At 41.6% G+C, this 26,067-nt stretch overlaps 1 protein-coding gene and 1 long non-coding RNA gene across 5 annotated transcripts in view; one reads left to right on the top strand and one right to left on the bottom strand.

Moving 5' to 3' along the window:
* The window catches only part of GRAMD1C (GRAM domain containing 1C), an 89,086-nt gene that overhangs the window by 61,780 nt on the left and 1,239 nt on the right, over positions 1-26,067 (bottom strand). For all 3 annotated transcript variants that reach the window (XM_038385187.2, XM_038385206.2, XM_043512121.1), the window contains exon 2: positions 23,312-23,440. In XM_038385187.2, coding sequence (XP_038241115.1) covers positions 23,312-23,440 — 129 coding nt within the window. The remainder of the gene's footprint in view (positions 1-23,311; positions 23,441-26,067) is intronic.
* LOC122459595 lies at positions 7,095-7,426 on the top strand. 2 transcript variants are annotated; one of them, XR_006280398.1, is made up of 2 exons: positions 7,095-7,300; positions 7,393-7,426. It is a non-coding gene; the product is annotated as an uncharacterized LOC122459595 (long non-coding RNA). The 2 variants fall into 2 exon arrangements; XR_006280397.1 differs by having other exon boundaries at positions 7,095-7,304.

Raw genomic sequence — 26,067 nt, 5'->3', positions numbered from 1 at the left:
CCTTCACATTATTTGAACACAGTTATCAGGTCCCACCTCAGTCTTTTCTCAAGACTAAACATGCCCAGTTTTTTTAACCATTCCTTATATGTCAGGTTTTCTAAACCTTTTATCATTTTTGTTGCTCTCCGGACTCTCTCTACCTTGTAGACTCGTATTCAATTTGTGATCCACTATAGCCCCTAGGATCCTTTTCAGCAGTACTACTGCCTACCCAGTTATTCTCCATTTTGTAGTTGTGCAGTTTGATTTTTCCTTCCTAAGTGAAGGAAGCCTAATGTAACCTCACTTCTATGATTTTAACATTCCCATCTGGTCTTCTGCTCCATACTGCCAGAACTGATGACCCTGTGTAAATCAAGCACTGGTTGTCTGCCTATGCTCAGGATGCAAATTCTTTAGTCAGGATGACAAGGAAATAGATACCATGAGGTGATGGGTTGAAATGAATAGTCCTCATAAGTTAGCAAGTGCTCTTTTTTCATTTAGCTAACTGTATTTTTTTTTAAGTCAGCAGTGTTACAAATACCACCTATGATGACTCCAAATAAAAGGAATTAAAAATATTTTTCTTTATTTTTTAAGTTTGTTCACTGAAACAGAACTTTGGGTACAGCCAGCACCTCTGGTTGATGAGCAGCTCTCATACAGCAACAGGAGAGAAAAACATATTTTTAAAAATGAAAAAGATGTGCTTTGTAAATCAGAAGAATTGGCAGGGGAATTTAAAGGCTGGATAGCATTTGGAAAGGAATTGGCAGGAAACTACATTTAACCAGGGCCAGTGTGTTCTACAATTCAATAACGTTATAATTTGGGTATGTCATGGAAATTGTAAATATTAACACTGTTACAATATGCAGGAGTTGTTGCCTGAGAATCTGGCACATGTACCACAGCATACATGCTTTTAACTCACTGTTTGGAACTGCCTACATTTTGTGAAAGTGCCCCTTTAAGGTCTTATCCAAAAGATTCAGAGTAAACTTCACGGAACTCAATTTGTCTACCTAGGAATCTTGGAGAGCTGAGTCAACTCTGCTGAGATTCCTGTGGTTTCAGGGAGTGTAGGGTTTTTGAACTTGATTTTCAATGACTGCAATTTGTGCTTCTGATGATGGAGCACTAGTACACAACACAAAACAAATGTATTTACAGTCCAGTACAGTAAATGCGACGCAGATAATCGAACTATAAGCTTTCTCACGGTGGCTTCAGCATCATCAGGGAGAATAACATGAGGGGGAAAGGAGTCCAGGAGAGCTGGTTGTATTTTAAAGAATCCTTATTGAGGTTACAGGGACAAACCATCCCGACGTGTAGAAAGAATAGTAAATTGGCAGGCGACCAGCTTGGCTTAACAGTGAAATCCTTGCTGATCTTAAACACAAAAAAGAAGCTTACAAAAAGTGGAAGATTGGACAAATGGCCAGGGAAGAATATAAAAATATTGCTCGGGCATACAGGAGTGAAATCAGGAAGGCCAAATCATACCTGGAGTTGCAGCTAGCAAGAGATGTTAAGAGTAACAAGAAGAGTTTCTTCAAGTATGTTAGCAACAAGAAGAAAGTCAAGGAAAGTGTGGGCCCCTTACTGAATGAGGGAGGCAACCTAGTGGCAGAGGATGTGGAAAAAGCTAATGTACTCAATGCTTTTTTTGCCTCTGTCTTCACGAACAAGGTCAGCTCCCAGACTGCTGCACTGGGCAGCACAGCATGGGGAGGAGGTGACCAGCCCTCTGTGAAGAAAGAAGTGGTTCGGGACTATTTAGAAAAGCTGGACGTCCCTGGGGCCGGATGCGCTGCATCCAAGAGTGCTAAAGGAGTTGGCGGATGTAATTGCAGAGCCATTGGGTCATTATCTTTGAAAACTCATGGCGATCGGGGGAGGTCCTGGATGACTGGAAAAAAGCTAATGTAGTGCCCATCTTTAAAAAAGGGAAGGAGGCGGATCCTAGAAACTACAGGCCAGCCTCACCTCAGTTCCTGGAAAAATCATGGAGCAGGTCCTCAAGGAATCAATTCTGAAGCACTTAGAGGAGAGGAAAGTAATCAGGAATAGTCAGCATGGATTCACCAAGGGCAAGTCATGTCTGACTAATCTAATTGCCTTATATGATGAGATAACTGGCTCTGTGGATGAGGGGAAAGCAGTGGACGTGTTGTTCCCTGACTTTAGCAAAGCTATTGACACGGTCTCCCATAGTATTCTTGCCAGCAAGTTAAAGTAGTATGGGCTGGATGAATGGACTATAAAAGGTGGATACAAAGCTGGCTAGATTGTCAGGCTCAACGGGTAGTGATCAATGGCTCCAAGTCTAGTTGGCAGCTGGTATCAAGTGGAGTGCCCCAAGGGTCGGTCCTCTGGCCGGTTTTGTTCAATATCTTCATTAATGATCTTGAGGATGGTGTGGATTGCACCCTCAGTAAGTTTACAGATGACACTAAACTGGGAGGAGAGGTAGATACGCTGGAGGGTAGGGATAGGATACAGAGGGCCCTAGACAAATTAGAGGATTGGGCCAAAAGAAATCTGATGAGGTTCAACAAGGACAAGTGCAGAGTCCTGCACTTAGGACGGAAGAATCCCATGCATCGTTACAGACTAGGGACCAAATGGCTAGGCAGCAGTTCTGCACAAAAGGACCTAGGGGTTACAGTGGATGAGAAGCTGGATATGAGTCAACAGTGTGCCCTTGTTGCCAAGAAGGCCAATGGCATTTTGGGATCTATAAGTAGGGGCACTGCCAGCAGATTGAGGGACATGATCGTTCCCCTCTATTCGGCATTGGTGAGGCCTCATCTGGAGTACTGTGTCCAGTTTTGGGCCCCACACTACAAGAAGGATGTGGAAAAATTGGAAAACGTCCAGCGGTGGGCAACAAAAATGATTAGGGGACTGGAACACATGACTTATGAGGAGAGGCTGAGGGAACTGGGATTGTTTAGTCTACGGAAGAGAAGAGTGAGGGGGGATTTGATAGCTGCTTTCAACTACCTGAAAGGGGGTTCCAAAGAGGATGGATCTAGACTGTTCTCAGTGGTAGCAGATGACAGAACGAGGAGTAATGGTCTCAAGTTGCAGTGGGGGTGGTTTAGGTTGGATATTAGAAAAAACTTTTTCACTAGAAGGGTGATGAAACACTGGAATGTGTTACCTTCTCCTTCCTTAGAAGCTTTTAAGGTCAGGCTTGATAAAGCCCTGGCTGGGATGATTTAGTTGGGCTTTGAGTTGCGGGTTGGACTAGATGAGCTCCCGAGATCCCTTCCAACCCTAATATTCTGTGATTCTATGATCAGTTTAAGGAACCACCCCTCTAAGGGGATGGAGACATAATGTCTCCAAACAATGTGTGTGAGAAAAGAGCTATGCAAAAACTAGATATTAGGAAAAGGGGATCAGGCAGTGGAGAAAGTGTGAATGTGTCTGTAGAAGCCTAATGCCTGACACAACCCAGGCAACAGCACTGAAGCAAAACTCTAGAGAGTCTCCAGAATCTAAACACTAAGTTTCACCCAGTCTCTAGAGCATTAAACCTGTTATCTCTATGTTCCTTACCTGAGAGCCCTTTGTTGGCATATGAAATCATGTCTGTTTTTCCAAACATTTGAACAGAGGACAACAAGAAGAAATCATCCTGCTTATGTGCACACTAAGCTTTTCAGACAGCTAGGAAAAACCTGCTCTGAATTCTTATCTAATCAGTCCAGTTCCACTGGAAGGAATTTAGACATTGAACTTTCTTAACCTTCTCCTTTTCTTGCTTTGTATGGCATCTGGATCGCATTCCTAGGGCTAGAATTAAGTGTTGACTTTCCAGCCACCCCAATCTTTTAAATCAGCCAGCCATAACCAGCAGGGCAAGTTGTGCTGGAAGACAAATGGGAGAAATTTCCAGACCACTGGCACAAAACGGCTGGGGCTCATTGGTGCTGTGATAATACAAATAAATGAATAATATAAAAAAAAAGAAAAAAACTCCTAAGACTTTTCAACTTATCCAAGAACTATATCTCGTATTTTCATGCTATCGTATTGTACTTTTTATTCTACAAGCTTAAGTGCAGTGAAATTTATGATAGGCTTTCATTCTGGGCTACATGAGATGCCACAGAGGTTATACAGAGGACTGGCAACAAGTAGACAAAAGCTCTAGCATTTTATACAGGAAGTAGATGTTTCAATTTTAGCATTATAGAGCCTGGGCATTTCTCACAGTTTAATTATGTCATCATACATACGATATCATGCAATGCCACACTACGATAATACTATAATGAAACTAGATAGCTATATGTGGAGACAACCTGTGAAAAACTATGCACTACCATATCACCAATTGTCTGATCAATTTTTGTAAATATTAAAAATAAATCATTGTAGGAAAGGTAGATAATGAAGACTAATCTATGAATTTTTGTTGCCCATTATATAAATGCCCTTAGGTATGCCATGCAATTTGTGAAAAAAATATCAGCAGAGTTAAGCAAGACCTGTCCAGCATTCCTGAACTAAAAGTATTACAGAAGAGACTGTTACCTCAGTACACAGTATCTTTAGGAAGCACCCAGACATCCACGGGCTTTCCAGATTGTCCCATTTAAAACTGCATCAGTCAGGAAATTCAGAGTCAACGTTCCAAAAACAACCTTAGCTCTGTCTCTTTGCAATAAAACAGTCTTACTAAAAGGTACCTTCAGCTAATAATGTATTATTCAGCAGATAAGAAACTATAGTTTTCTATGCTGTTCTTCCAATGAGGCTCCATAGGTAAACTGAACTGTTTAAACTGCATCTTATCTTTCTATCCTTAAAATGTAATGTTTCGTAGAAAGTGCAAAATATCTGAACACATCTCAGGCAACCACTAGGAAAGGAAGTTACTTGAGAACATGGATAAGTCAATGGGATGACACACATGGTTAAGAACCTTGCTGAATCAGGACCTTAAGAAGAAGAGCTATACAGTCTATTGCATTTGCCTTTTGTTGTTGGTTGCAGTGTCCCAGAGCAGGAAGGACAAACCACATCACACACTAGTTGACATCTTGTGTTCTCTGGATTTTATTTTACAGATATGAACACAAATATAAATAGCTATGAACAAAATTATGGCTTCACCAGTGGTGACATACCCCCATATGTATCCTGATCTCAACCACAGACCCTCACACCTGCCAACAGTGCTTTCTGATCTTAGCACCAATTCCTGCTAAGTACTCAGGGCAGCACTTTGGGTCCCAGTGCCATGTAAAGCCCTCAGGCCATCAGTGTTAGATATTCACTGCTTATAGCCATTAGCCTCACTTAGCCCTTAAGTTACAATCAGCAAAGCCTGTCTTTTCATTTCTGCTCGCCGTGTCTACAGCCAAGCAGTGCTGAGCCACCTCATCTCTCCACCAACAATGCAAATCCTTCAAAGTAGAAGAGTAGAAGGAATGTAGTGCTGAAGTCAGCCTGCAGGTTGGAAGTAAATATGGCCTGGAGTGGTGTATTTTGAGAAGACTGGGCTGAAGAAACAGAAGAACAGAGACCAGATGTGCACCATTTCTCAGGAATAGTGAAGTGCAGGTTAACTGTTTTCATCTGGAATTCCTGGACATTGTCTAGCAATAAAATTCAGAAACACCACTTAGGTTACAACCAAATTGCATTTACCTCACCACTACACACCACACTCAATACATATTGCAACTTACTTAAAATCAGCATTTGAAGCCCAGTGGTTTTCCCATGGATTTCAGTAACGAGTTTCTTCCTGTTCAAACTTCTCTTACTTCAGCCTCCATAGGATCAAATCCATCTCATCTCTAAGTCTTTTTCAGAGTCATTGCTTCCTAGGATAAAGTCTCCTCATCCTGTAAGTATGGTCTACATTCTTTGTTCCTAGTTTTTCGACCTTACATTTGGTTATATTGTAACATGTTACTTGTTTGCACCCAGTTTAACAAATGATATAGATCGCTCCATATCAGCAATCTGTCCTCTTCATTATTTGCCACTCCACTACTCTGTCATCCACACATTTTATTAGTAATGATTTTATGTTTTCTTCCAGGAGACTGATTAAAAAAAAATTAAACAAAAGAAGGTGAAGTACCAATCCCGGCAGGATCCCACTGGAAACACACCCACTCATTGATGTTTCCCCATTTACAATTACATTTTGAGACCTATAATTTAGTAATTTTTAATCTATTTAACGTGTGCCTTGTTGATTTTGTATTGTTCTAATTCCTTAACATGTCATGCAGTACAAGGCTTTACAGAAGTATACCTAAGTATCACATCAAATTTCCTTTATCAATCACATTTGTAATTTCATCAAAAAATAATCAAGTTAGTTTAACAAAATCTATTTTTCATAAATCCATGTTGATTGGCATTAATTATATCACCTTCCTTTAATTCTTTAGTAATCCAGCTCCAAATCAACCATTCCATTATTTTGCCTGGGACTGATATCAAGCTGACAGGCCTATAATTATTTGGGTCATCCCGTTTAGCCTTTTTAAAATATTGATGGAACATTAACTTTCTTCCAGGCCTCTGGAACGTCTTCAATTTTCCAAGTAGTATTAAAAATCAACATTACTATTCAGACAGCTCCTCGGCCATCTCTTTTAAAACTCCTGGATGTGAGTTTATATGGCCCTGCTGATTTAAAAATGTCTAACTTCGGTAAATGTTGTTTAACCAAGAGGAGGTTGATGAAGGCCACAGGCTTGTTTCACATAAGCCAAAAAGCTGTATGATGGAAACAACTTTCAATCACTATCGACATGGGCTACATGTTCAGACAGGTAACTTGTAGATGAATTTTGTCCTGTTCCCAACCATGCACCAGACTGTTCTTTTCTTTAGCATGTAAAGTGAGTTGTTGTAAAGTGCGTGTCTGTCTCTCATGCAGACACACCTGGTGTGTGTGTCTGTCTCTCACACACATACCCACCCCAGCACTTTGGAAAGTGGAGGGAGTGGTGCACTCCAGTGGGAAAGCGTGGGTTCATTCCATTCAGTTTCCGCAGGGAGCGTTTGCAGCCACTGCCATGCATACATTGTGTCTCCTCCCTCCATTTGTGCAGCCTTGTCGGGTTACATTGACAACAATGTGTTAACCCTTGAGGGCTCAGCCAAGTGCTAGTTCATCATTTTGCAGCAAGGTATTCCCTGGAAAATATCCCATCCTCTTCTACCCTCTGACTCCTCCAGCTCAACCAAGCTTCACTATCATCATTGCTGCGTACAGTATTAAATTGTTTGTCTAAAACTTATACTGTGTGTGTGTGTGTGTGTGTGTGTGTGTGTGTGTATCTATTGTATATTTATATTATACTCTGAGTATGTGTGTGTATATTTATTTCCAGGGAAATTTTTTTCATCAGACAAAAGACTATATATAGTCTATATATAGTCTTTTGTCTGGCGAAAAAATTTCCCTGGAACCTAACCTCCCCTCCCCACCCCCACCCCCATTTACATTCATTCTTATGGGGAAATTGGATTCACTTAACATAGTTTCACTTAAACTAGCATTTTTCAGGAACATACTAACAACGTTAAGCAAGGAGTTACTAGAATCCAAATATCAAGTGTCTGTAGAGAAGATTTGTGAAGGAACACTACCATGTTCCCTCTAATTTTTTCCATCCATGTGCAGAATGAATTTTGTTATGTGCAGCATCAGTATCAAGGTAAGGTATGGATGTTCACCACCAAGTAGAAATAAAAAACCTGGATATAACATATATATTTAAAAGTTATAGGTATGGAAGAAGAAGAAGAATATTAAACAAGGGATAACTAACAAGGTGCACCCCTTAAGATGTTGATTTAATATGAACTCAAATAAAAAGAAAATTAACACTGCAAAATTTTCAGAGCCATTTCAAATCTTACATGCATCTACTTCTTTGAGGCATAAAACAAAATTATCCATTTTCTTGACATAGGAAACAAAATATTTTATCATTAGTATTGATGCATGAAATAAAATAATTGTTACGGTTTCTTTATGCTTGAAATACGTTGACCTCTATGAGGGCCTCACAAACCCTGAAGCAAGGGGTTTGTCAGGGCTAGGTTTGGGGATTTGAAGGGGCACCCCCGGACCAGGGGCTACTGCGTGTCTCCCGGCCGCAGCCCTGCACACCCCAAGCTCCCCCATGGCCACCCCCCACCTTGCCCCACTGCCCCCACCCACCCCTATTCCCACCTCACCCCACTGCCATCTTCCAGGTCCACCTGTGGCTGCACCCCTCCATGCGGTGTGCACGCCTGCATGGCTCTGCTAATTAAGTGAGCGGCCCTTGGTGGGCTCTTGTGCGGCCACGCAGGCGCTCACCTTGGAGGGAACACAGCCCAACATATATCCATATAAATCCAATCCATGTCTGAAAAGTGAATTTTGAGCTACCCAGAGCTCTTCTTCAGGAAGAACGTCTCTCTCTCCCCAATAGAAGTTGGTCCAATAGAAGATATTACCTTACCTACATTGTCCCTCTAACATTAGTTTTAAAAGCCAGGTGTAGTACAATCAGATGTTATGCAAGCTCCCCCTTACACTGCCCTGCCAACTCACTTCCATGTTGAGCATAGCACCCTCATAGTAGCCCAGTCCTGGATTCCCCACATGCTGCCCTGTGCTGATATCCCTCAGTCCTGACCAAAGGTATCCCATGCTATCCCAGTCCTGGGCCTTGACCAAGGCACCTCAGTCCTGACCTGCAGCATATTCAGCTTTTCTGAAAAGCAGCTGGAGGTGGTACTGGAATACTGTAGTCAAACAGTTCACAAACAGGCACAGCACATCACCAAACTTATTTAATCTTCTGACTCCATTGGACTGGTACTCTGATCTTTAGAAATAAATTCTTTGCACACACTCAGCTCCTTCCACCACACAGATCTCACCAACTCCCTGGTCTTTACTAGAGCCTAGACCACAGTTTTTTAATATGGTTGCAACAACATAGGTTGGTTTCAGCCACATAGGCAAGATCAAACTATGTTATAATCAGGTCAGGGCACTATCATACTGAAGCACATTTCTTGAACAGTCACATTTATAGTGCAGATTACCAGAGTAATATAATTCTGTTGCTTAAAAGACTAGGAACTTGTTGTTAAAAACAATGTTACTCCTACGGGAACTCTGCACCACTGCACATGCACAGAATTTATGTCTCCTGCAGATTTTTTTTCTCCACAGAAAATACATTGTCAGAGAGGTGCTGCAGTTATGCCTTTTGCCCACCAGGGGCTGCTGTGGCACCAGAACAGAGGGCCTCCAGCTTACCATCCATAGCGGCCAGCAGCCAATGGGGGGGGGGGGGGGGAAACCGAGAGAGCTGGGCACATGGGGCTGCTGGGGAAGTCACAGACTGGGATTCAGATGGGCTAGAGGGGGGGGGGAGATTTGGGCAGGGGCAGAGTCGGGGTTCAGGGCCACATGGGCAAGGGGGGCAAAGGTGGCTGAGTGGCAGTGCAGGGCCACATGGGGACAGGGGATGGATAAGTGGGAGTGCAGGGCTACATGGGATGGTGGTGTCTGAGGGGGGGGGGACAGGGACACATGGGGATGGGGGCAGATGTGTCTGACTGAATTGGAAAGGCTGGAGTCAGCCAGAGTCTGTATGGGGAAGGCTCTCAAACTCCCTAACAATCCCTCATCCCTCCCCATAAAATCCCATTTCATACTTCTCTCACCCACACCCAACAATCCTCCAGGTTCATGCCAAGCTCCTTCCCAGCAATTGCTTCCCTCTCCCTCAGCTTTTCTGTTACCCCTGACTCCCCCAAGCCTTTGTACTGCTTCTGACAGATGCAGTAAATATGTTTCTGCATTGTAGTTTAAATGAATTATTACTCAAAGTTTAAATGAATTAATATGCCTTGTAAGGAATCTCTTTATCAAAAACATTTCCTGAATCTTTTTTTGTTTTCTGTATTGCTACAGACATACTTGCTGACAGGTATTTTCAAATAAATTACCAAAACAATTGAAAGTGGCGATATCATATTGTGTTCTTTTGACAAATAAAATATGCAGAATTTTAAAATACAGTGTGCAGAATTTTTAATTTTTTGATGCAGAATTCCCGCAGGAGTAAAACAAGCTATTTAACTAGAGCTATGTGGCGGATCCTCTGATTCACAGAGGATTTTGAAATTTGGCTTGTTCCAAATTAGAATGAAAACCAAAAATTTCAAAATTCTCCATGAAGAAAAATGCCAAAAAAAAAAATTTTTTTTTGTTTCAGGTCATTTAATACATTTCATTTTCACAAAATCAAAACATTTCATTTTGATTTTAACCTCTTTTAATTTGTATTATCATTTTAAAACTTAGAAACAAAAAGTTGTTTCAAAATGAAATATCTCAATGTTCCATTCCAAAAACATAGAAGTGGAACACTTCAAAATTGTCTGAACTCCCCCCCCTCGCGCCCCGACATTTTCTACCAAAACAAAATTCCAACAAAATCAACCCAGCTTTGCAAAGTGTTTTGATTTTGATGGAACTGCATAGTCTCATGGAATAAGGTTTCATCAAAAGTATCTCCAATCAGCTGTTTAGTAAACCACAGTGGGTTTTATTCTCCACTCAGTGCAAGTGGGATTTATGCACACAATTATACCCTTTAAACACGAATGGTAGTTCAGGATTTAATTGCCCTCCCTCACCCCCTTCCTATCCATACAAAAGAGATCCTAATTAAAGTACCTCATCCTCCAGATGCAGGAGGAAATGCACTTTATAACCATAAAAGTACTCATCCCTGCTGGAAACATGGTAGCGATGCTTCAGTTACAGCTGAGATGGCATTCGTGCAAACTTGGTTTTAGGAGTATTATCTCTCTTGCCCTGCAAATTATTCTCAGCTCAGAAGTGTAAGTTGATTTAAAAAAAAAAAAGCAGATACCATTGTGCTACAGTTCCCCTCTATAACCCCTTTTGCTCTGATGGGACCCAGCAGACCTGGCAGCATTCTGCCAATCCCAGTTTTTGTCTGTTTTGAAAGCTGGCATACTCTTCAGGCTTCAGTGCAGGTGGGAGCGTGCACACACACACACACACACACACACACCTCTCTTTCCAAGTGCAGTCTAAGGAGGGTATATACAAGTCTGCGCCATGCTTCTTCCCTGTCCTCATACAAAACACTCCTGTATAAGTTGATTTTGGGAGCCAAATCAAGCCCATTTTTAGTGGTGGAGTGGGCTAGTTTATAATCAAGTCCATCCAAACCGGGATGTCCAATCACAGGTAGGAGAAGGGATCCACCACCACCAGGGAGACATTGGTCTTTCCTGGAGTGGTCAAATCCCAGGCAAGTAAAGAGAAAATGCATACTCCTCCCCCACTTACCAATACAATATGTGGAGCTTCCACAGCCTGCAGATCTTAAATACTATCTTCATTGTTATCTCATAGTCCCTCCAATCCATTTGTTTCATCTACCTGTTGTCTCTTCTCTTATATTTAGATTATAAACTCTTCAGAGCAGGGCCTGTTTTTTCATGCATTTGTATGCTGTCTAGCACAATCAGGCCCCGATTCATGACTATGGCCTCTAGGTGCTGCCACAGTATATATAAGCAAATAAATGCATACATACATACAAAGGTTTTAATCGCCATGTGGAGAAGCGTGCAGAATTTTTAAGCTCTGCATGTTACATCCACTTCGTTCACCTGGGCATTTGGGCATTAAGCCCTTTTCTGGAACTTAGCCTAAAATATTCCTAATAAGACACAAGGCAGAAAAGAACACCACTCCCTCTCCCAGAACTGTATAGTTCTGGAGGGTTAACAAAGAGGAATAGTATGAAAAATTTATTTTAACCACTAAGTCAACAGATGTGATGAGTGAAAGGAGCAGATATGTTGTATAAAAAGGGACCATAATTACAGATAGTTGACCATAACTTCACTTTACTGTTATCCAAATGCCTATTTACATATAACCGGGTAGTGACAATGTAGTTGGCCAATATGTACTTTGTCAAATACCTAAATAAGTCCCAGGAATTAGTTTTTCCAGATAAACAAGGTAACCATTACCTGCCTGGAATACATAACATGCATACATAACATGGAGTCATAGGGTGTTACTAGCATACAGGATTAGGGTTGGAGACTGAGACCTACACCAAAACTACAGTTAATATTCACTGATTGCTTCTTCCTTTCAGGCACGTAAAAATGATCTCAGTGAACAGAACTGGCAATACCAGCATGCCAGCAAGACTTAGGTATGCCACAAGACTCTAGGCTACACACCAAGAGTACAGGTATTATAATTGTAACTTGAGGGTGCTTCCTGTTCATGAGATCATCATCATCTCCTCCTGGGCTGACTGAATTCCCAGACTCACATATTCAAAGTGAATTAACTCCAAGGCAAAAAAGTCTGAGGATTTTATTCTCCCAGAAGATGGTTAATAAAAGAGTTACCAGGAAGCAGCCTCAAATTAGGATATGAACATTTTAGATTCATATTCAAATTTTAAATGAAAGAACAAAATTAAAAAACCCAAATGGGCTGCGAAACTGCTGGAAGAAACAAACCTCCATAGCTATGAATCAATAACTATACAGTGCCTTTGTTGACTGAGGCAAACCCACTTCTGTATTATCCTGCATGCCCTCACTTCTTGAAAGGTGGTACAGCTTGTATAAAGTTTTCTGAAACAGACCAATGTAACTATTGAGGTGGTTATAAATACCCAGGCAGTTAGACAGGATATGAGCCATATTCTTTTGGGATTCCCAGCTAACCAAAAAATCTTCTTTATACAGGCTCTTTTAATAAGGAACTAGAAACCCTGCCCATTTCTGTTACCTTAAAGGCAAGGAGGAGGAGTGCAGACATGGAAATGTATGAGGAAGTTTGAATTGCTTGGAGTAATAGCATTAATGCATGTGGGGGCAATTCAAAGAAACATCAACACCACAGCTCAGCGCCAACAGGATACTGAAGAACTGCTCAGGCACAAGAGACAAATAGAGTTGGGTCATCAAAACAGCTCTCATTGGCTGATCACTAACCATAAGGTCACGACATGCTTACCAGTATCTAGTAAATACTGGCATTTACCTTACCTTTACCCTTACCTGAATGCTACTTTATGTCTGGGTTGGGGACCTATCAAAGGTAGTGCTAACTACAGCAAGTAGTTGGACTGAAGGCTAAACTAACAGGATTACTATTGAAAATTAGTATTACCCTGGGTATTAGAGCTGTGTGAATTACTGATTTTTTCAGTTTGCTGGCAGTTTTGATAAAATTAAAAAATTGGTTTGGACCAAACAAAAACCAACGTTTTTAAAAATTTTCAGCAAAACAAAAAAGTCGAAAAAACATTTTGCTTCAACAGCAACGTTTTGGCTATTTTTAGTAAAAGCACAGGAAACGAAGGACTAGATTAACAAAAACCAAGGAGGAGGGAGTGCGCACCCCCCCGCACTGATAGCCCAGTCATTATGGCACTTACCTGGCATGTGGGAGACCCAGTTTCAAATCCCCAATCTGGAGCAGAGACTGGCGCAAAGGTATCCCCACTCCCAGGGAATGCCCAAACCACCAGGCTATACTGCAGTGGTTCTCAAACTTTCCCACAGCAAGCCTCCGAGTGTGACCACCCCGCCCCTTATAAATTAAAAACTGGGGGTGTGGAATTTTAATTTAACAGAGGCGCGGGGCTGACAGCACCTGCACAGGATTGGACTCGTGACCCCTACATAATCACCTTGCGACCCCCAGTTTGAGAACACATGGGCTAGTCTGAGGTGGGAGTCTCTCCTGTTAATGCTGTTCCACTGTGTATAGCATACTTGAATAGTCACTGGCCCAGAGAAAGAGTGAGACGGACTCTATATCCCAGTAGTTAGGGCACTCACCTGGGGCGGGGGGACACCTGGGTTCCACTCCCTGCTCCAAAGATAATTTATTTATACAAAGTGGAACAGTTTCAAGGGAAGAGATTGAGACCCTTACCCTAGAGTAGCCAGGTGGTTAGGGCATTCGCCCGGGGGAGTGAGGGGGAAGAACACTTGGTTCCAGTCCCTCCTGCAGAGTGGAGATTCAGACCTGCATCTCTCATCCCAGGTGGGTGACCTGATCACTGTGCTATTAAGTATAAGGGGAGGGAGAACCACCTTCTCCTGAAGACAAAATCCCTTTGTGAATCTAGGCCCCCAAACTGAGATGTTTTGTCTTGATATTTCCTTTTTTATTTTCATTTCAGCCAAATCAATTTATTGAGATCCACATGAATTTGCAAAATGTTTGGTCAACTTAAATCTGCATTTTTTGGTGAAAAGTTTCATCCAAACTTTTTTTTGCCCAGCATTAATTAATAAGAAATTAAAGAATTAGGCCCCTTAGATTGGAAACTCTCTGGGACAGTGAATGTGTCTTATTCTGTGTTAGTATACATTCACACAGCATTTTACAATTAAATAAATTAAAATTAATGCTGCATATGATGCTGTGCTATCCCACTACTATTTCTTGGTGACATCATGAGAAGTTCATTCACAGACTAACCCAGTCTTCCAGCTACAGCAGAGATGGTTAACAAGCGTATTGGCCACAGAATACACTCCAGCACAGACACTGGACAAGACACTGACAGCCCAGAGCTACAAATTCCAGAACAAACTGTACACATGGAAAAAGCATAGAGGTAATTGCAATAATAAAAAGCAACGAATACTTCCTGTTCGCATCATGTGCTATTAATATATGTTAATAGCATTTACTCCTCCTCTCTGGAATTTATAGGAGCAATTATTCACTCTAGCTAACATAAAGCCACCAATAGTTAAGCGTCCCAAGATACTGGTCTTTGCTTTTACAGATGGTTTGGTACTAGGTAAACATGGCTGACTGAAAGCACTGAAGTCCATTTCTATCCAGACAGCAGTGGTACGTGCCTCCCCATCCTGCTTTGTCAATGTGTCACAACCTTGACTTATAGAGACCACTTACAAGGACGTTAGGGGTGCAGACCCCATGCCCTATGACAGTGGTCCCCAAACTTTTTACCTCACATCCCCCCCTTATGCCTGCCTACCATGCCATGCCCTCTCCCCCTTCCCCCACCCCAGGAGCAGGGCTGCAGATCTAGGAGAGTGGGGGGGATGCAGACAGGGGAAGGGGGCCAAGGCTGGGGCCACAGCTAGGGGCAGGGGCCAAGGCTGGCAGCCGGGGACCTGGGCGCGGTAGTGGTCGTGGATTATATAGAGTCCCCTAACACTCCCATTTGTAGCTTGACCACAGGATTGGACCAGGTAGTCTCCCACCCTGCAGCTTGAACTCAGCACCAATCCCCAGTGGTTGCTGGGAAATGTCAGTGAAATACTATTTTACAGAGGGACACTAGAAACATTCACAGTTATGAAGATACTTTGAAAATGGAGATATGTTGAAAATTAAAATTTTAAAAATATAAATTTGTGATTTTTTTTATTTAGTAATCCCAGGTGACATAATGAATCAATGAAGTTTTCCTTTAAGAATTTTACTAAATAAGGTTTTGTATTTATATCAACCATAATCCTCCATGCTTTTCACTTAGGTTCCAGTTTGGCAAAGTACTTATGCACATAAAGTAGTCCACAGAAGTCAATGAGATAGTTCACATGTTTAAAGTGCTTACGTACCTTGCTGAATCAGGACCTTCATCTGTTTTATTTCCTAATATCTCTAACTTGATTACCTCTCACTGGACATTTCTCCATGTTTCTAACCTATTTAGATAGAAATTTTTGCTCTGTAGTTTCTACATAAGAATTGCTGCCAAATTTAGAACTCACTATCAACACGGATCATGCATTCACGTTTTTTCTGTTTTTCATGTTTCCACCCTACTTACACACACCAATGCAAAACCATGAACAGAACTAGATACACACAATGTAACTTATGAAACCTGATATCAGTCATCAAAACAAAACTACAACATGGCTGAGTTCCAAGACGGCTGTCAGCATTCAGAATGAGTGTGGACATATGTGGGCTGTGGGTGATAGACAGAGGGAAGAAGCTGAGGATGAGATGGGAAACCGATAGTGTAAATTGGGCACTGAATGACTTAACTACTAATTTATTTTCTCTCCCTCTCTTTTTTTAGGATTTGCATTGATGGGATATGGGCAGTCTAGCAACCTTAACTTTAAGGCCTGGTCTACACTACAGAGTTATATCGACTCAAGGCATTTTACAGTGACCTAACTACAGAAGCGTGTACACTAAAATTTTGGCCCTGCCAACATAACTGCTCTATTAAATTAACTTAACTCCACCTCCACAAAATGTAGAGACAATGTTGATGTAGTTAGGTTGATGCTGTATCAGAATAGACATTGTGTTGCTTACATTGACTATTACTGGCTTTCAGAAGCTATCCCACAATGCCCCACACTGACAGTACCATCCATACAAGCGCTCCGGGTGAGGACACGTGCTGCCAACACAAGAAGCATAGTGTGGACTCACAAAAGCAATTTAATTAATTGTTGCATTGTCTGTAACTTAGGTTGAAATAATTTTGTAGAGGGGACATGCCCTAAGTTTTTAGTTTGTGTAGGAACATTCCCCCAGTCTTAAACCACACTAGCTCAGTGATTCTGACTGCAATAAGAAAAAAAAAAAAAGCACTTTGTTTATTGCTGGGATTCCTGGATTTACTTAACTTATTCCAAGTTATTGCCAATGATATTTTTAGTAATATCAGTAATATTTTACATCTTGACAAAGCAAATCATCATGTACTAAAGCTACACAAAGAATATAAGAATATCCTAAATAATTCTGGCCAAGGTAAAACAAGTTACAAAGTAGTTTGAATACAAAAAAGGCCCCAGTCATTTATCCATCTCTCCAGGAAACTCTTACCTGTATCAAAAAATATGTAAATGCCCCAAGTCTTCTACACATACAGGTCAAGAAAATTCTGAGTGCTTTTTTTATCATCTATTTTAGGATTTTCTGCTCCCACTCATTTCTAATGACTGATCAAATATGAAAAGTGACTCTAAACAAATACATCTGCTGCAGTTCTCTGTTTATCTGCTTTCCCAAAGGGACATAAGTAGCTCACCTGGAACAGACCATTTTATTTTGTAAAAGAAAGATGGGGGGAGCTATTTCGCTGCTGCTTGTTTACAGGGAACAACAATTAAGTTAAAATCAAGCCACAAATGTAAAAAACTTACATAGAGGGAAAAAAATGATAGTCTTCTTTTAAAGTTCTCCTTCAAATGCACTCTCGAGTCCCCTATCTCCAAGGCCAAATCTACAATTGGAAGGCTTTGCCAGTATAGCTATGCGGGTATAGTACAGGATCGGTCGACGCTACGCATGGCTCATGCGGTGCTTCATGGTCTCAGACACCATCCAGTGGTCCAGGGACATCTATACTAAACACATCACTGGCCACTGACAGTACCAGGAGGCGTGAGCTGGAGCAATGTCATGCATCAACTGTGAGAATGGTACCGAGAGACTTTTTCCGTTGGACCATATGAACTGGAACCCTAAGCTCACTGAATGTTAAATCTCACCAAATGAGAGTCAATCCATCATCATCGTCGTATCCACTCGTACTCCACACCTGAACATAGCCATTATATGAACAACATACCCTCATATCTCAATGTCTGTACTTCGACCCGTTAACCTTTTACCCCCAATCGGGGATATTGCAGATTATGTATTCCTTACACCATCCAATCTTAAACCAAACTTCACACTCCTTGATAATCTGTACATTATTCCCTGATAATCAGAAGCTTCTATGCTTAAACTCTGTACAGTTTACTTTAAAAAAAAAAAACCCACAACATCATCCCAATAAAATTTTTAAATCTGTTCTTACCTGCAAAGCGTTCCTAGTGTGGATGCAGTTTATACCCACTCAGTGAAATAAGATACACTAAACAAAGTGCATTTTCCCCCTAGTACAGCTGCATCTATACTAAATGTTTTTGCCAACACAACTATGTCTGTCAGGGATCATATCCCATCAAATCCCTGATCGACATAGCTATACCAGCAGACATTTGTAGTGTACATCCGGCCTTAGGTATAAATATGATCAAACATTCCCTGTTGGTCTTACACAATATCAAGTATTTCTAATGGAATTTTGTTCCCAATGGCAACACTTGAAAAGGAAAAACAAAGCTCTGAGCCTAAAATTAAAGGAAACTTTTTTTTCCTACCAACCAAACCCAGATAATCTGATTCGAGGCTCACCCTCAAGAGCCTTGTCTACACTAGATTTATTTTTAAAAATCTCCCACTGCTGCATTACCACTGGCACAGTTTAACAGCGATAGATGGGGCACCAGCATTTTTATCACAGTCCTGTTTCAGGCTGTTCTGAACACAGTTCAACAACAAAGTACATATGCCAGAGCCACAGCTCTGCTAGCTGCACCATCACAGCAACACAACAGACAGATTTCCCAGAAAAGTCTAATGTAGAGACAGCCCATTTGGCGAAAGTTTTAGGCCAACTAAAGAATAACCAATTTCTTCTTTTGTAGTTCCTGCTACCAGAGAGCTCCTTGAGGTGTCAGTAGTTAAAGGAATGTTATTCTTGTTTCCAAGATAACTAAACACTGCTTCCAAATAATTGTAATTACAATGCATGCTACAAGCAACAAGAACGTATGATGAGGTTTTTTTATGTTACAAAATATGCCCGTGGAAGGTTTTTATTTATTATTTCAAGAAGCACAGCCAATATTTATTTGACCTCTCTGGATCCATAAACTGAAAAGCTGCTATTAAAATTCTGTAGCAATAAAATAATAGTAGGCATTTAAAGAAATGATTTACACATTCAAAGAGCAGTACACACATTAAGGACTAAGTCCTGAAAACCTTTATACATGTGAAAAGTCTAGGCACATGAGAACTACTTACATTAGTAAAAAGAAAAGGAGTACTTGTGGCACCTTAGAGGACTAACAAATTTATTAGAGCATAAGCTTTCGTGAGCTACAGCTCACTTCATCGGATGCTCACGAAAGCTTATGCGCTAATAATTTTTAGTCTCTAAGGTGCCACAAGTACTCCTTTTCTTTTTGCGAATACAGACTAACACGGCTGCTACTCTGAAACCTTACATTAGTAAGGTGATCAAGCCCTAACCAATTAATTCTCACAACACCCCTGTGAAGTAGGGCTGGTAAGTATTTATCCTCATTTTAGAGACTGGGGGGAGATGGGGGGGGAATGCAGTACAGAGGCATGAAGTGACCTTCCCAGAATCACCCAGTGTCAGAGCAAGGAGCAGAACCCAGGAGTTCCTGACTCCCAATCCTGTGCTCATTCCACTAGATCACAGTGTCTCTGTAAAATGGCAGTCACATCTGGCCTGACTTTCAGAGCTGCTGAGCATCCCAACCCTCACTCAAGTCAATGGAAGTTGCAGATTTGAAAGTCAGACCAATCAGGATTTTATAGAGAAGTGCCTGGTTTTCATCTTCAAGGAAATCATAGTACTTACCTGGAGAAGAAAAGCAGAAAAGCCTTTGGAACAAGTCAGTGGCTAATCAGCAAAGTACAGTTTTGTGCAGCAAATATTCCAGTTAGCAGAGCTGACATCTGTGCAGTGTTGTGTATGCTAACGTTTATGGAGTAGCCCCGTGTTTATTACAATTTCCCAGCTTTTCTATTGGCTAAAAGAGTGGGAAGGACCCTATTAAAAAAGTCTATACCTGTCATAGAAAGCTACGTCATCTTTGACTGAATGTTGCTGACATATGCTTTATGTAATGGCACAAATCGTTTGCTGTGTTATTACCTACACATCTATTATGACTCACGGGAGCTATAAGAACCAGTTTATATTCAACAGCTGATAGCCAACCAGGCAAGACATTAGTGAAACATGTGATTTTCATTCCCTGGGACAGTATGCAGAAAATGACACAACACCCTTTTAATGGCAGGGGAGTCTAATGACTACATTTTAGCACAGGAATGCTGTTGTCTGAGGTGGCTCATGACATCATTCTTTCTGCCTCCTGCTGCTTCTTCATTCTATCCCCACTAATTATGCTGTCACCTTTAAACTTGGAAAATAAATGTCTCATTATCACAACCCCCTAACAAGCGCGTGAAAGATTTACTTCCCATTTTTAAATGATGGGTTGTTTTTTTAAGCAAATAATTGGGAGGCTTTTTTGAGATAATCTATGACAGTATCTGGCTCCTGCAACATAAGTATTGCTTTACAGACCATGGTGGTGCCTTTCAATGGCCAGGTATATGAAAATATTATACAAGTCCCTTGTTTTAAATACAAGAAAATATTTATATAAAACAGGTAAATGTGAATTACAGGCTTAAATACATCCAGGAGTTCAGGAAATAGCAATCACAAAATAGTGTTGTTTTATTTCACTTGATAAAACAGAGATACATAATAAATTAGAATACCTACATAGCATCCTTCATCACAGCAAAGAATCCCAAACACTTGACACAGACAGCACCACTGAAATTTAACCATTTCTGAGGCAGACTGCAGCACTCCATGGATGAATGACATACTGTACAAAAATGGGCAGGAAGGAAAATTTTGGCCAAACTTCTACTTTTAGACAAAGTGCCACAGGATCCTACAAGTGCAATTCTGCCTGAAGAGGTGACTGTGATAGTGGCATGGTGAGGTGCTGTATTTATTATTAATTGTATTACCACAGCACCTGGAAGTCATGGGCCAGGATCCCATTGTGTTAGGTACTGTACAAACTTGTAACTCAATGACTTCAGCTCAGATTTGCCAAGTTTACAAGTAAAACTCAGATTTCAGAGTAGCAGCAATGTTAGTCCGTATTCACAAAAAGAAAAGTACTTTTTCTTGTTAGTCTCTAAGGTGCCACAAGTACTCCTTTTCTTTTTAAGTAAAACTCAGATGTCTTTTTCTAAGTGCCAGACCATCAAACTGCCCCTGAGATCTGAGAGTCAAAATGGGTCTTTTCTTTTTGTGAATTATCAACAATAACAACAGTTGTGTAGGCTGAATTACACAATGGCACATGTGCAACCTCATTTAGCCCTGTAAACAAAACGTAGTTAACAGCTACTGCATCTGCGTAACTCCATTAGTCCTTAATTCAGGTACACAGACATAGCTAAGCAGGCAGAATATTTGCCTGTAGGAGCTTTAACATTGGTGAAAACATGTGAAAAGAAAATAAATGTGAATCTCAGATCCCAGTGTACGTTTACAGGGCTGACAGAAAAATAGGTTTACTTTTAAGCTGAACAAATTTGATCTGGAGTAAGAGAGGATAAACATGAAAATCTATGATGCATTTTTGACAATCAGAATTGTTCTGAAACCTGAGAATTGTAACTGTCACTTTGGCGTTCACACAGAAGCTTTGTGAGGATACACAGTACAAATCATAATGTTCCATTTGCTTCAGCAGATGGAAGGGCTGAATCAACCCTAATAGGTTTAAGATTCCCAGAGGTTTTTATTTCAAAGTCAATGCTTTGATTATTTAAAACATCACATTCCAGCTTGAGGAGAGAGCTGGGGGAGTGGGAAAAGAAAGATATGTGCTAGAGGTACGAGCATGGGACTGGGAATCAAACTCCTGACTTGTATTCCTGGTTATTCCACTGATTCATGTGACTTTAGCCAAGTCACTTAAGTTCTCTGACTCAGTTTTCTCATCTGAAAAATGTGATCAATACTCTTTACTCGCCTCACATGACTGCTGCCAGAGCTGTTACAGTTAATGCTCCCAAACCTATAGCTGCAGCATTGTGATTATTTACCACATGGTGTGGAGTATGAGTTACTTTGCAATGACTGAGTTTTGGAGTGAGAACCTTATCCCCTTGGTCAGGATATTGTCGTCCTAATGTAGCTCTGGCTGGGCACAGTGCATGTTCCCCACTCCTTCATGTTTACCAGGAACCCCCACCTCCCTCCAACCACTATCTCCCACTACAAAAACACCAGTTCTAGACACATCATACATGGCCCTTCCTAGGCCCCTCTGGTGCTATTTCAAAGAAATCTTCAGCAAGTAGTGGGAAAAGGATTTAAACGAACGATTCTTATTGCCCGCTCTGAGGTGTGCTGAGTATTCTCTCTCTCAAGGGCTTGGCTGGCTAGTTCTTGTTCAGCTGCTCAAGGCCTAACTGATCACCAAATGTCAGGTCAGGAAGGAATTTTCCCCCAGGTCAGATTGGCAGGGACCTTGGGGTTTTTTCACCTTCCCCTGCAGCGTGGGGGTGCAGGTCACTGCCAGGATTAAACAGGTATATCTCACTTAATCATCTGCCTGCCATTGTGGGGGCCTTGGGCACTGGTACACTTTGGTCTCTCCTATTGTCTACCTGTGGCATATACTAGTCTATTCTCCTATGTGCAGTAATTTATTAGTCTTATTTCAGTTGTTGGGTTTAGTGTGCAGGGGTTGGGTGGTGTTGGTGGTTTCTGATATATAGGTCAGACTAGATAGTCCAGTGATCCCTTCTGGCCTTAAACTCTATAACTGATGGCCCTTCACTCCTTTCAGTGTTAAATCATCTGTACAGGCGTGGCAAAATAGACGCCTACAAACAGCCTGACTCTGCAGTATCTCATTCTCTTATGCAGACATATATCAAGTCTGGACACATTTTTCCACAAAGGAGGTGCATAATATTCGTTTTGTGGTGAAATATAAAAGTATCATCAGATCATGCTACATTCTCATAACAATTGAAATTCAGCCTTTACCGAGAAAAAGTAGCAGCAATAAATTTCTACAAGCATAAAACAGGGAGAAGGTATGGTCTAATGACCCAATCAAGAAACTGGGAGTCAGGACTCCTGGGTTGTATATCCAGATCTGACACTGACTTGATACATGGCATAGGGTAAATAACCTCACCTCCTTGTGTCTCCATTTACCCTGCAGTAAAGTGATAACAATAAGTTACCTAGCTCCCAGAATGGGTTGGGAGGCTTTATTAATTAAAGGCTATGAAGAAATTTGCATAAAAAGCACTTATAGTTTATATATAAAAATGTATGCCTTATTTAAATAGTCAGGGTAATTCACCATTGGAACAATTTACCAAGGATCTTGGTGGATTCTCTATCACTGGCCATTTTAAAATCAAGACTGGATGTTTTTCTAAAAGTTCTGCTCTAGGAATTACTTTGGGGGAAGTTCTATGGCCTGCGTTATACAGGAGGTCAGACTAGATGATCACAATGGTCCCTTCGGGCCTTAGAATTTATAACAATGAATTAAGAGAAAAAAACAATTGAGTTACCCAAAAGCTCCAGTCAGCACTCCAGTTATATGGAGCGGGGGCCTGCATTTTCTCAGTACATGCACCAAAAGTCTCCTCTGAATCTTCAAGCAACTGGCGGATAAGACCATGATCCACTTCATGGATTTCCTGTGAACCAAGCAGCAAGCAAAGCATGTAGTTTGATAATGGAGGGGAAAGGTATTGGAATAAAAGGTGGTTAATCAGTTTGCAGGCTTTATAAATAAAACCTTAAAGGGCTACATTTAACAGGATAAATGATGGGGAAACATTTCCCACTTATTGATTCTTAACTAATGAATGACATTTTTCAATGTCAATTATATTATAAACATTAAGGTTTTATTTCCTAATGTCCCTCAACTCAGACATCACTGTTTCGCAAACAATCAAAAGGCAGTCATAAATGTTATTTTAGCTACCATTAAACTGACAATCTCAATGCAAATTATTAAAAAATAAACTACAAATGAATCCTTTAAAAAAAAAAAGGAGAGGGAGAAGATCTGGTTTTACTGATTCCAATCTTAATTACTCACTGTCCATACATATGTACATAAACAGAGCACTTCAGAAATGTCAAATTATATTATTACTAATACTTTATTAATATATGGAGCTTTTCATCAGTAGATCTCATAGTATTTTACAAAGGTGATCAATAGCATTAACACTATTCACAGATGGGAAAACCGAGACAGAGAGGCAAGTGACTTGCCTAGCAGTCCAGTGGCAAAGCCAGGAATAAAACCCAAGTCTCTTGAGTCCCAATCCAGGCTCCTAATCATTTACCCACAATGTCTGTAATATCCAATACTGCCTGTAAAAGACAAGACACTATCCCAGAGTGGCCAAACTTATTGACCCTCCAAACTGCATATGTCAGTCTTCAGAAATTCAAGAGCCGGGGCATGCCTGCTGGGGCTCCAGCCTTGCTCCTGCTCAAGCCCAGAGCCCCGGGAGGCTTGCTCCATGGGGCTGAAGCCCCAAAAGCCACCTCCCCACTGGGCAGAAGCTAGAGGTGACGCGTGGGGGCCATGGGGAGACACATACCCTCCCAGATTTGCGCCAGGGTTTGTTGGCCCCTCTCAGTCACATGGTGCTGCCAGGCCCCCTCCCTGTGCAGCAGCTGCTGGAGCCAGCAAGCTGGGAGCTGTGCCCATGGGGAGAGGCAATGGCAAACAGCTGGGAGCTGCAGGGAGAGCTACTGCTTTTGCTGCTGCCTCTCCCTGAGGAGCTAAAGCAGCGGCCCCTCCCTGCAGCTCCCAGCTATTTGCTGCTGCTTCTCCACACAGAACTAATACTACTTGGGAGCTGCAGGGAGGGGCCACTGAGAGTAAGAGGGGGGCATGCCTAAGGGGGCACGACTCAAGATGTTGGGAGGGGACAAACCTTTAAATTGTGCCCCTTCCCCAGCAGGCACCAGTTGTTTCTGACAGAAGCCCCTAGCTCCACTACCCTCCCACAGGACATAAACCCCAAGTCCTCCCCCCCACCCCAAGTCTGGTAGGTAGAGAATGTGGGGAAGGTCTGTGAGCCACATGCAGCTCACCAGCCATGGTTTGGGCACCCCTGCACTATACCATTTTTAACCAATGGAGCCACCATGAGTAAGGCATCTTGAGCTGCTCATCAGCTCACTGGAGGGGGGAAGGAAGGGGAAGAGAGCCCATTGATCAGCACCATACTACTCTCTGCTAGGGTTGCCTAAGGATGAGCATGGCACCAATCACAGGAGCACTCCTTACTCTGCCTGCTTTGAGGGGAAGCACTCATGTTCAGTGCTCTTGAACTCAAGCAGAGAGAGGGCCAAGTGACAACCACAGGAGCTCTCCCTTTGCAATGAGACAGAATAGGATAGTAAGGGGAACACCTGTCACAGAGCACTAGAAGCCAACCTGCTCCAACATGGGAGAGGGAAAAAGAAGATGCTCTCATTTCCCTGATGAGATGTAATGAGAGGCACAGGGTGGATGAGAAGAGAAGTGTGCTTTCTCAAAATGTCCCACGTGTGCACAACCTTCTTTCTAAACAGCTAGGATTCACCACAGCTATTGTCTACATATCACCCCCAAAAACTTAGTGCAAGATGAGGAGCCTGAATTTCCTGACCATTTGTACAATTAAAAGAGGTTGTCACAGCCATCTTAACTCAGCTCCCTTGTGTGTATTCATTACAGTGGTGTCTTTCAGAGTACAGCTTGCAACACTGCTAGCTAAAATAATCTCATTTTGGAAAGTCTGAAGCTTAGAAAGGCCATGGGACAGATCAACACTAGGATGTGGTTTAGAACCCAGCCCAGGTCATAAGTGACCAAAAGTGGTTACCATCTGATGAACGGTTGGTGACTATAACAAAGGAGAAGGCAGGTTGTCAGCCAGTTTCTAGTAGGCAGGAGGAAAATCATAAAACTGGCAGACTCAGCAAAGCCAGGACTGTCATCTCCTAAAGCAGTCCCTCCAGAACAGAGGCCCATCATCAGGTTAGCGTGGGGAAGCAGCCATCACCATTGCCTGTGAAACTTTATGCTCTGTAGATAGTTTATTACAGCTTCCTTCCCTCTGATACCTTTCACCAGTATAGCAATCATTAAAAATACTTTACAAACACATATTCTATAGACACCTGCAAAAGGGATGTGGAATATTCATGCTCCATTTCCTGTCCTAAATTTGTACAAAATCTACCCTCAGCAAAACAGCAGCTAACAGGCTTAAGAAAAGATGCATCATAATCGCCAGAATCCAGAGACCCC

Source organism: Dermochelys coriacea, chromosome 1, assembly GCF_009764565.3.
Source record: "Dermochelys coriacea isolate rDerCor1 chromosome 1, rDerCor1.pri.v4, whole genome shotgun sequence".
Taxonomy (NCBI): domain Eukaryota; kingdom Metazoa; phylum Chordata; order Testudines; family Dermochelyidae; genus Dermochelys; species Dermochelys coriacea.
This window is presented reverse-complemented; position numbering and strand designations above follow the sequence as displayed.